The sequence below is a fragment of the Lepisosteus oculatus genome, chromosome 1, assembly GCF_040954835.1.
Source record: "Lepisosteus oculatus isolate fLepOcu1 chromosome 1, fLepOcu1.hap2, whole genome shotgun sequence".
NCBI lineage: Eukaryota > Metazoa > Chordata > Actinopteri > Semionotiformes > Lepisosteidae > Lepisosteus > Lepisosteus oculatus.
In genome coordinates this window covers 28,538,664-28,549,875 of record NC_090696.1, presented here as the reverse complement: position 1 = coordinate 28,549,875, position 11,212 = coordinate 28,538,664, and the positions used below count along the sequence as shown (strand labels likewise).

The following is an 11,212-nucleotide window of genomic DNA, read 5'->3' as shown; positions in this document are numbered from 1 at the left end:
CATGACCCGTGACGACTGGTTTCTATCCGAATCATAACTTCCTTGTTATTGTTCAGTTTCGAGTAACAGAACGGAGAGGAATGAGGAGTCTTCACAGGTGAGAAAAGGTTTTACTCGTTAATCCCTTTTTTCCGGGGAGGTTAACATGCATGCAACGGTGGACAACGTAGTTCCTGCTTACTCTAAAATGAGGTTCGGCATGTAGTTGCAGTGCAAGAGGTTTAGAAACGGATAGAGAAGTCAGTGAATCGCGTATGTTATCGTCAGATAATATTTAACTTGCTGTGCCACAGCTACAGTATGCACTTCCATTTATGAAAAAATACAAAGTCCTGCGGTTTGTATTTCTCGAAATAGCACAGCTTTTCTCATCTTTAGCTCTTCATCACTGAGATATTCGTCAGTGAATGACTAGCTCTCTGGCATAAGACTCAAGACTAATGCCTCGCTTCTGCCTTTCTTGCTGCCATTAGACGGTTATCTTGTTAACTTTTTTCCCTGGATTTGTGTTCAGTGACTCAGCTTGGGAGATTAATAAAGATAAGTGAGTACGTTGATCGCTGTAGTATAAGTTTTCGGAAGTGATAGCTATAGTAATAATCTTTTGTGCGTACTTTCATTATCATCGTCGTTGTTTTGCTTGGGAATTTAAGCAATCGTAAGAGTAAAGGCAAGGCACACATGTAATATACTGTACATATTACATGTGTGCCTTGCCTTTACTCTTACGATTACAATCACCCTTTAATATTATTTAAATCAACTTTGCCAACTAAATTCACAGGAACGATAAGATGAACATGTCCTGTAGTTTTGGAAGTTAAAGGGATTTTTTCCTCCATTTATTACATGTCGTTTTCCTAATAATGTTTGGTTGCAAACGATATGAAACTGCAATAGTGTATTTTTGCTCTGAGGAACCCGTCACGCAACATTCTGATTTTATTTCCGACGTGCTCAAAGACTTCAGATATTACGGTTTATTGTGTTGTCTGTGCTACATGCTTACAGACTTAGATCTTGCAAATCTAGATGTATTTTGTATGCTCTGACATCATCTTCATCTCTGTGTTTTTACAGTTGTAGTAATGAGAATGAATGCATCGGCCGTGTCATTCAGTGTTATATTTCTGGATCTGCTCTCGGCAGCACTTCAGCATAAACATAAGTTCGATCTCTCATATTTAAATATGCCTGGAGTTATTTTATTTTGTCTTTTAATATACAGTACTTCGATACTAATAGTTTTGATATTCGTGACCATTTTTTACTTTTATACATATATATCATTGTGTGCGTAGGTTATTCACCATGTCACGACTGATTATTTTACTTGTCACTCTGGCACCGTGTAATGACAATTCCTAGCTGGGGGGAATATGTATTGGGGGGTATTTGGACGATTTGCACACTAGATAAGCAGCCCCAAGTACAGTGGTATCTGACTAGATAATGACAACCCCCAACTGAGTGGAGTCTAGATGGTTCCATGGCACTTGAACTGGCCTTTTCCAGATCTGATCTCCGAGCATGTGCAATATACTCTGTATTTAATAAAGGGGAGTCTGCAAAAGACACCCAAAGTATAGCAGGGAGGCTGGGGAGAAGGAAGGACAGGGGTGGGAATGTCATAGTGGTGCACACAAAGTTCACCACTGGGAATTCTCAGTAACTAAGCAAAACCAAGCCTTGAGGACTGGAGGGAATCTGCCTATATTTAGGGAAAGGCACTGTTGTATGTCATGAAAAATGTTGTATGTCATAAAGTTCGTATGTCATGGGTTAGTTTGGTTTAATACTTTGTAAACTATCACCTGTTTACAGCCACATTATTTACTGAACATTAAAGAACTCTGACTTGTGATTTTTTTTTCAACTTTCATCATTTCTGTCTACTCAGAATAGTGTTAGGTCTTACTAATTTGACTTAACACTTAACATTTTCTTCCACAAGTAAGTCTACTATACAGTATGTGCATGTCTGATTTTTTGTTTGAGAGTGTAGTATTGTGATTTAAAGACTAGATGTAAGATTCATTGTACAGTATGGCTTCTTATCAGAATGTGACTGGGTACTTGCTAGGCCAAGTCTGCTTAGCTTAATGCACAATAGGGTGAACAGAACTGTGAAGGTTGAAACAAACTGAAACCCATGGAAATAATAAAAACATCCATTGTATCGATTTCAGATTAATCTGAATATACACTGACAGCACAAAAAAACGAAATTATTTTATTGTATACTTTAATTAAGGTTGCTGCATTATTAACAGCAAATAATGAATAAAGAGGTCCACTACTGAGAGATCAAGGGGAGAACTGAGAAAAACTGTTGTGCTTTACTAGGTGAATTAGGTGGGACATTCAGGAAGGCTAGATTATCTGAGCCCAAAGCTGAATTTGGCCAGGACACCAAGGCTCTTAAATCAGGCCTTTGGTTTAACACCTTGTCAGAAGGTTGGCATCTTCTACAGCACAATCTCTTCTGTTATCCTCCTGGATCCATTGGTGTTTTGTGGTCCATAACAATGCAGGATGGTTTGTTTCATTTTGGTGAATCGGTTTATTTAAGTTTATCAGTTGAAAACAATGTTCATTTGATATACTGAATCACTTAAAATAGTTATTCACTGAAATTAGCTTGATTCACTAAATGACAGAACTTCTAAATATTATATTTGAATAACAAATGACTTAAGCAAGAAGTACGCTTTTCTGAAAGTAAATGGAAATAAGAAGATCTGAGAAATTCATCATCTGGGCACAATAAAATTTTATTTTTGTGAAAATCCTAAAGGAAGTATCATATAGAGACAGTGTAGTTGACAAGACCTTAGCCTATTTGTCATGTACAGTTGGCTTTGCAAGGTTAAAAAAATAGCCAAAAATAAATAAGTAAAAATAATGCCAAAGTACATTAATTTTATTGAACTGGATTATAACAGTTAATCAAATGAATGAGGAATCTTTAATCGATTCACTTGATTTGCTGAAATGATTGGCTCAAGGAAGTCCTTCACAGCTCTAGTCCAGTGGGAAGAGAGCCACGTCCTGGTCCACCATTACCACTTACTTCTTCCTTTCCCTTGGAGGTCTCCCATCCTAGTGATAACTGGGCCCAGCCTTGCTCAGCGTCTGAGATACAGTATATCACATTGTCAAACTAAAACGGTGGTAAAATTAAAACACTTTTCAATGTGGGAGCTATTGAAAATAATGTAATAATTCTGTAAAATCATAAAAGGACAAGGAATGGTGTAAAGAGAGCTGAATGTACAAATATGTGTCACTTGATAATGACTGTATTGTTTAAAGTGGCAATGATGGACCACTTCTCTTCAATTCTCCTAAATTTTGAGAGTTAATGACATAAAAGCTATAATAAAGCTCATCATACTATGTCAAGCCAGAACAAATTATAAATCAAGGGTTTAGAATAAATTCCACAGCTTTTCAAAAATCTCATTGATTTTCTTTTCTGCAGTAAAATCAATTTAGGCCAGTCAGTTCCTTAGGAATAGAGACTTAATCCATAAGAAATATATTATTTTGCTCAATATGAGATGTAATGTGTATTGTGTTACCGGTTTCAGTGAAAGCAATGAAAGCTACAATGTGGAACAGTAATACTGCAAGTATATTGTATTGCATTTGAGCTTCAGAGTGGAAAACGAGGTCAAATGTAGGCAGGAGCCTTATGATTTAATTTGTGAGAACCGATGGATCTCAGCTGATGATGCATTTCCCTTGAACTCGTTCTAGATAGAACAAATAGGATTTGGGAGGATTGCACTTGATCAGTGCAAGTTACTCCTTCTGCAAATATAACCCTTCCTGTAAATTGTAATTTGGAGATCCATAGGCATATTAGGATGACAAGGCGATGCAGTGGTTAGCATTGCTGCCTTGCAGCATGGGGGTCTTGGGATCAATTCCTGCAGTTCTAAGTGGGTTTTTGCCATGTGCTCTGGTTTCCTCCCACACCCCAAAAACACACTGGTAGGTTAATTGGCTTCTGTAAAAATTGGTTATACAGATGTAATGATTCGCAGGACGATTCAATATCATCATTTTCCCTTTGGATGCAGATTTGTCTCAATACATGCCACTCTGCCGATGTCACATCCAGGGAAAATGCCTAAAGAACACGATAACCCTGGTTACCACAGTGAGGCATTGGATTGGACATTCTGGTCTAGAGGGAAGACTAAACCCACTTGTCCACCAATATCACTTGCAAATATAATACATTTTTTCTCAGGCTCAGCTCTGTTTTAGCTTCTGATCTTTAACAGTATCTGCCGCTAGTGTGACCCTGTGCCTAACCTCTCAAAAAAGTTTTTTTTCAGGTTTTTAGATGCTGGGATAATGGTTTCTGGGAATGGCCAATCTTTGGGCTCAGAGTGTAGCAATTGTGTGACCCCCAACAAGTGAACAGATCAGTTTACAACAAGCCTACAAGCAAACATCATCATCAAAATAATTTTATCTTCAAGCAAAAGCTGAATTATTCAAGCTAGTGACCTGGAGGTGACAGTATTCACAACTAGTAGGGAGTCAGTTGAGACACAAGGTTGAAGGTTGAATACTGAAAATAAACAGACTATCAGTAACTCTGAAACTCTGTAACTGCATACCGTACATCAGTAAGTCATGTTTGTCTCCGTTCAGCTGCTTATGTATCTGATATTTTTTCCATTACATTGTAAACTCTTTTTGCCAGGTCATTTTTGCTGCTTGAATGCCAGTACTGGGTGTTGCACTTTCAGTATGAAAAGTATTTCAGCACATTACGAGAGGGAGAAAAAACAAATACTGTATGAAACCAAACAGATTGCTAAAGCAGCAAAGAAATTACTGCATTCAATTATGAAGTATTAATGTGTGCCCAAAGGAAGAGTTTCTCTTCTGTTTGCAGTAATATATAATATATAATTTATAGTCACCATTGTTTTGTGATATTAATGTCCTGATTTTTTAATTATGTTGTGCAAATGAATATTAAAGAATAAGCCACAGGCCTGATAAGTATATTAATAAAATGTCGGATACATGAATGAAAAACAGAGAAGTCTAAATATGCAGTACAATAGCTAGTTGCACTAGATAAGTTCATGTGTTGGCCTATTTATTTGTGATGCAGAAAAAAAAATGTTTTCTGAAAGAAAAAAATTGCTTTGATGGCATCAAAGAACAAAAGTCTTTCTGCCACTGTGGCTAGCACTTCAGTATTTAGGTAATTATATATATATAACTTTAGAGTAAGGGCTTTTTAAACATTTACAGTAGTTGCTTGACATTTTTATCTTAAAGTAATTTTATGAATTCTGCTCTTTTGAAGTAAATTGAGCACAGAGCAGTTTAAATTGATTATATTCTTTACAGATTCATTTTAAATAAGTACACACTCACTGGCTTACTTGCATTATTATTTAAGTCAGCTACACTAACTGCTTTTCTGCAGTGCTTTTTATTTAGTTGTTGTGTTGTGAATGGAACAGTTGTATTAAAAAATCATGCCTGCTTAATGTCTTGGTAGAAATTTTTAAATCTTTTTATGTCTGTAAGGTTAACAGCAGGTTTCTCAATCGGGTTACAGTTACTGTGTTTTGATTTGTAATACAAAAGCTGTCTGTCAGATGTTTGGTGTGTACTGTACAGTTTAATATACTGCTACATAAATTTCTTTATATATTTATATATTGTACAGTGCCCTGGATAAGGGTGTCTACTGAGCAAATATATAAAATGTGGCTTTTACAACACCATTTGCACATCTTGCAAGCAGATGTGTACTGTACTTGAAGACCATACCTACTCAGTCTAGATCAGCCTAGATTTACATCTCATAGACCAAACAGTTATGTGCTTTGTGTCCATCTGGGATCCCATGCTTCCAGTGGCTAGAAAAACTCCCTTACCAAGCAGAAGTATACTGTATGTGCTGTCGTGTGATGTTTTGGGTAGTATAGCAAAACTACTTTTTTGCCCATCAAGCACCCCTTCAGCATAAGAGATATTACCTCACACATTTCTAGCACAGAGAGCATAAAGCAAAATGGAACAGCCCTGGCTGTATAAACTGTTAATGATAATAGTACAGTATGTCTTACACAGTATATTGGCAAGAAACCTGCACAGGATGTGTTAATGCCATGAGTGGTATTATTAATCATACAAAGAAATATTTATTTTGAAAGTGCAGTTAACCTTTAGTTTTCAGATTTGCTTGAGCTAGCCATACCATTACTGACCTTATTTTTTAACACAATTTACTCAGACTGTACTTTATAAATCTACAGGTGACTCAAGTATTATCTGCACCCTTCATGAAATTGAGCAAAAATGAAATGTATAAAATAAACAACACATACAGTGAGTCATATTTTGGGCTCAAACAAATAAGGGAAGCCATATACAACAATTAATATTTGGTGAAGCCTCCTCTGGATAACATCTCTGAGCCTTTTCCTGTAAAGTGTGTCATGGTTGGAGCACACTTTTGGAGGGATCTTGGACCACTCCTCCATGCAGAACATTTCAAGATCCTTGACAGTCTTAGGTTTGCACTTGTCAACTGTCCTCTTCAATTCAGACCCCAGGTTTTCAATAGGATTCAAGTCCGGAGCCTGAGATGGCCTTTGCTAAACATTGATTTTGTGTTCCCACAACCAGTTCTGTGTTGATTTTGATGCATGTTTGGGGTCATTGTCTTGTTGAAAGGTCCATCTACAGCCAAGTCTCAACCTCCTGGCAGAAGAAACCAGGTTTTGGGCTAAAATATCCTGGTACTTAGTGGAATTCATTATGCCATTGATCTTAACAAGATCCTCTGGACAACTAGCAGCAAAAGAGCCCCAAAGCATCAGTGATCCACCACCATATTTTACTGTGGGTATCGGGTGCTTTTCCTTGTATGCAGTCCTCTTTTGTCGCCAAACATGCTTATGGTGTGCATGGCCAAAAAGTTCAATTTTGGTCTCATAGGACCAGAAAAAACAATTCCAATTCTAGTTCCAATAACGCTTGGCAAACTTGACGTGCTGCAATTTGTAGGTTGTGTTCAGTAAGCTCTTCTTTCGTGCTACCCTTCCAAAGAGCTTGTTGACATGGAGGTGATGTCAGTTGATTTTGAAACTTGATAACCCCAAGATTCCTCTAAACTGTGCTCCTTGGATTCTTCTTTGCCTCCCTCACCATCTTCCTCACTGTGCTTGGGGGCAATATGCACTTGTGTCCTCTTCTTGGCAAGCTTGCACCTGTTCCAGACTTTTGAAACGTTTTGATTATTGCCCTGACTGTGCTTAGTGATGTTTTCAACTGTTTATGTATTTTCTATATCCGTTACCTGATCTGTGTAGGTCAACCACCATCTGTCTCTTTTCAGCTGAAAGCTCTTTGGTTTTACCCATGGTGTTGGATGACAAAGGGATTTTACATGCGTGCAACCTCATATTTATACCCCAGGCAAACAGGCACTGGTGAAAGGCAGCAATACAGTTCCTGAAGACTGAGACCAATTAAAAAGCATAGAATTTCATAACAGATGCCACTTTGTTTGGTTTTATTTTAAATATTCTTTGGGGATGCTGATAATTTTGACGCCTATGTATTTGAGAAAAATACTGTTAGGAAACAACTTTTTAAAATAAGAATGACTTTTATTAGAATGAAGGTAAGTAGTTTCCCCAAACGTTTGAGCAGAACGTTTTAATCATTATATGTATTGTTAATTTTATACAATCATTTTTGCTCAATTTCATGAAGGGTGCCAATACGTTTTGAGTTGACTGTATTAAGGCTATTGCCAGATAGAAACAGTTTAGTTTATTGTTGATGGTACAATAATACTTGTAAAAAATGTGTTTTACACACACACATAGAAAACGTATAAAAACAGTACAAATAAATATTGCATTAAAATAAATATAATATTTCATATATAAATACATACATAAGTTTACTTCTCCCATAAATCACTATAAACCCATATAACCACACGTTACCCCTTCATTTTTCCACTGATTGCACTAGCCCATACACCAGTACTCCTTATTGTGAACTCATTGATTGAGTAGTTTGATTGAATGTGAGATAAAGGAATTCTTCGTTTTGTTAAGTCTGCACTGAGGGACCCTTAAACATCTGTTTGAAGGCATCGGTTGGTGTTCTTCATTCAGAACAGAAGAGATCAGAGGAGATACTAACAGCTATTCTCCACATACTGTACTCTTAAAATAAGCACTATGAAAGCTCTGCTCCAATGGCTGCCCCACTATCTTAGAACACATCCCCAAAAGTCTGGACTTTTGCATCTTGTCTTTTGTTGCACAGAAAGACTGTTATACCAGACGATTATTCCATCCTATGACGTTTTGTACCAGAGAACTGAAAGACATGGTCAGAATCTGAGAACTAGCAACAACAACTGAAACGTGAAGAGAAAGTAAATTCACTGTGGAACTTTGTTACAAATAAAGTCTACATGTGCCTTCCAAGACAGTTCTGCATCTATTTGTGTTCCCAGATATTTTTAGGATCTAACTTGCATAATGGACTCATTATGAATTGGCAGGGATATTTGTCATGTTCAAGACCAAACACATTTTTTCAGTTTTTCAAATATTTCAAATATAATATAAATATCAAGGCAACCTGGTTGCATCATGCATCTAAACTAGGTACTGTACACTGTTCTGATACACTGTACAGTAGTTCGCAGTTCCTTTCGAGTTTTTGATTCCAGTCAGGCACGATTTCACCATATTTCTGTGATTGGAATCACCTGTAAGGTGCTGAGCTGCTTTAACTTGTTTTCTGTGTCTCTCAGCTTGGCTTGCTCTTTCAGCTGCAGATTGGAGTTGCTCCAAAGGATTGTGGTCACCAGGGAGAGAGAGAGTTTCTAGCTGTATTAGCAGGATTAGAGCCACCCTGTGTTATTGAAACGACTTCCAGGTTTCTTATCATTGCATGGCACCGCTTTTTCTCTTTATCCTCAAAGTGCAGGCTTCTAAACTAAGGCGACCTTTAATTTTACTAACCTCTGCACATGTTTCTCTGCGTTTTCAGATCTCTCATTTGTTTCAAGGACAGTGGAGAGAGGCTCCTTGCCTAGTGCATTCCTGAAGCATGATGCTGTGCTGGGGCAACACGGCTGCAGGCCAGCTTGGCCTAGGTGACTTGGAAACCACTGTGTACGAGCCACGGAGCTGCAAGGTGTTTAGCAGTAGGGGACTGAAGGAGATTGCCTGCGGAGGACAACATTCAGTTTTCCTGTTGCATGATGGGAGTTTGTATTCCTGTGGCTCTAACAGCTGGGGCCAGCTGGGCCATGAAAAAGGAGGAGGCAGACCTGGTAGGTGACCAGTGTGCTATTGGCAAACTAAGGTGTTTTTTTTTAAGTAGCATACATGAGAAAGAGCTTCTTACTCACCTGGATCTTTCAGTTAAAGTTCTTATCACTAGCAATCTGAAAAACATCCACATTGTATGCAGCCTTTCTTCCGTGTTCGTGTAAAAAGTACTTTCTGTTTTTTAATTTACATTTTCTCAGCATTACCACAGAAAAAAAACATGTTCACTCTCCAAATTTTTTTTTTTTTGTTCATTAGAAACTGTTTTGGTGCTTCAGACACCATGCACTGCACATAAAAAGTTCCTTAAAGAAATATTCTAAATAAGGAAGTGCCACTTCAGATATGAAGATGAATGTGGGAGTAGTCTTTTACTTCTATGTTTAGTATGCTCACTAAATATATTTTTCTTGATTAATTCTGTTTTATCTTGTTTGTTTCCACTTTTGCAGTGCTAAACTTTTACTATTGTACTACTGAAAAAGTGTGTTAAGAATATTTTCTTTATTTCTCTGCTATTCTAATAACTTTTGTTCAGCAGAGCCTTTAGCCCCATATGCTCCTTCTTTGTTTAATTCTTTGTCTCTGTTATGCAGTCTGTAGAACGTTTCTTCTTTTTTATTTTACCTCAGTGTCTCCATTAAATAATTGAAGCAAACAGATGTAAAAAGGGTTCCTGAGGAAAAGCTCGAACACTGGACTTCAGTACAATAATGTCATTTGTAGAGCTAGTTTTTGATTTGTTTGCTTTTTCTTACAATTCTCCATGTGTTCATTAAGACTGTCTTGTGACAAAGGCATTGTCTGTTGTCTAGTTCGTTCAAAAACAATAAAATACAAGTAATAAAAGAACATGGCCCCCAGAAAAGGGTCCAGTTAAAAATAATTTTCATTTTCCTGCTGCGTTTGTTGCTTTTTAGAAACTTGCTGTGGTGTGAAGTGCACAGGAGGTGCACGCTATAAAGCCACAAGCAGGTTGGCAGCAGAATTGATCACCGCAAGTGGGTGTAGACTGAAGCTGCCAACACTGCGAAACGGAAACTAACTTCAGTCTTGACACATTGAAGAAAGTTGTGCTGCATCCAATCCATATTTTAATTTTAGACTTGTGAAGCACAGGAACTGCAACAGTAGCATCTGATTTGGGCTGCAAACAAATCTGAGTGTCGCCAATATATCAGTGAAACCCAAGTCCATGATGACGAGTACTCTGACCAAGAGACTACAACTAAATACTTAAACATTACGTGTGTCTTCCAACCCTAGATGAATAATTATAATAATAATTGCTTACACATATATAGCGCTTTTCTGGACACTCCACTCAAAGCGCTTTACAGGTAATGGGGACTCCCCTCCACCACCACCAATGTGCAGCCCCACCTGGATGATGCGACGGCAGCCATAGTGCACCAGAACGCTCACCACACATCAGCTCTCAGTGGGGAGGAGAGCAGAGTAATGTAGTCAATTCATAGATGGGGATTATTAGGAGGCCATGATTGGTAAGGGCCAATTGGAAATTTGGTCAGGACACCGGGGTTACACCCCTACTCTTTTCGAGAAGCGCCCTGGGATTTTTAATGACCACAGAGAGTCAGGACCTCGGTTTTACGTCTCATCCGAAGGACGCGCCTGTTTACAGTATAGTGTCCCCGTCACTATACTGGGGCATTAGGACCCACATGGACCACAGGGTGAGCGCCCCCTGCTGGCCCCACTAACACCTCTTCCATGTTAAGGGGTGTGGCAATTACAGCCTGGTTAATATCCCAGGAATAACAGATTTGAAACCTTTATTGCTTTTTTCAGTCCAGCATAATCAGACTAGCATACCCTACAGTACAACACTGATTTGG

General features: G+C 38.1%; 1 protein-coding gene across 4 annotated transcripts in view; it reads left to right on the top strand.

The window, feature by feature from the left end:
- Nucleotide 1: 1 nt before the first annotated feature.
- The window catches only part of herc3 (HECT and RLD domain containing E3 ubiquitin protein ligase 3), a 49,178-nt gene continuing 37,967 nt past the window's right edge, over nucleotides 2-11,212 (top strand). For 2 of the 4 annotated variants that reach the window (XM_015344593.2, XM_015344591.2), the window contains exons 1-2: nucleotides 2-97; nucleotides 9,070-9,355. In XM_015344593.2, coding sequence (XP_015200079.1) covers nucleotides 9,130-9,355 — 226 coding nt within the window. In that variant the 5' untranslated portion in view covers nucleotides 2-97; nucleotides 9,070-9,129. The remainder of the gene's footprint in view (nucleotides 98-9,069; nucleotides 9,356-11,212) is intronic. The other 2 variants (XM_015344592.2, XM_015344588.2) reach the window with 1 other exon arrangement.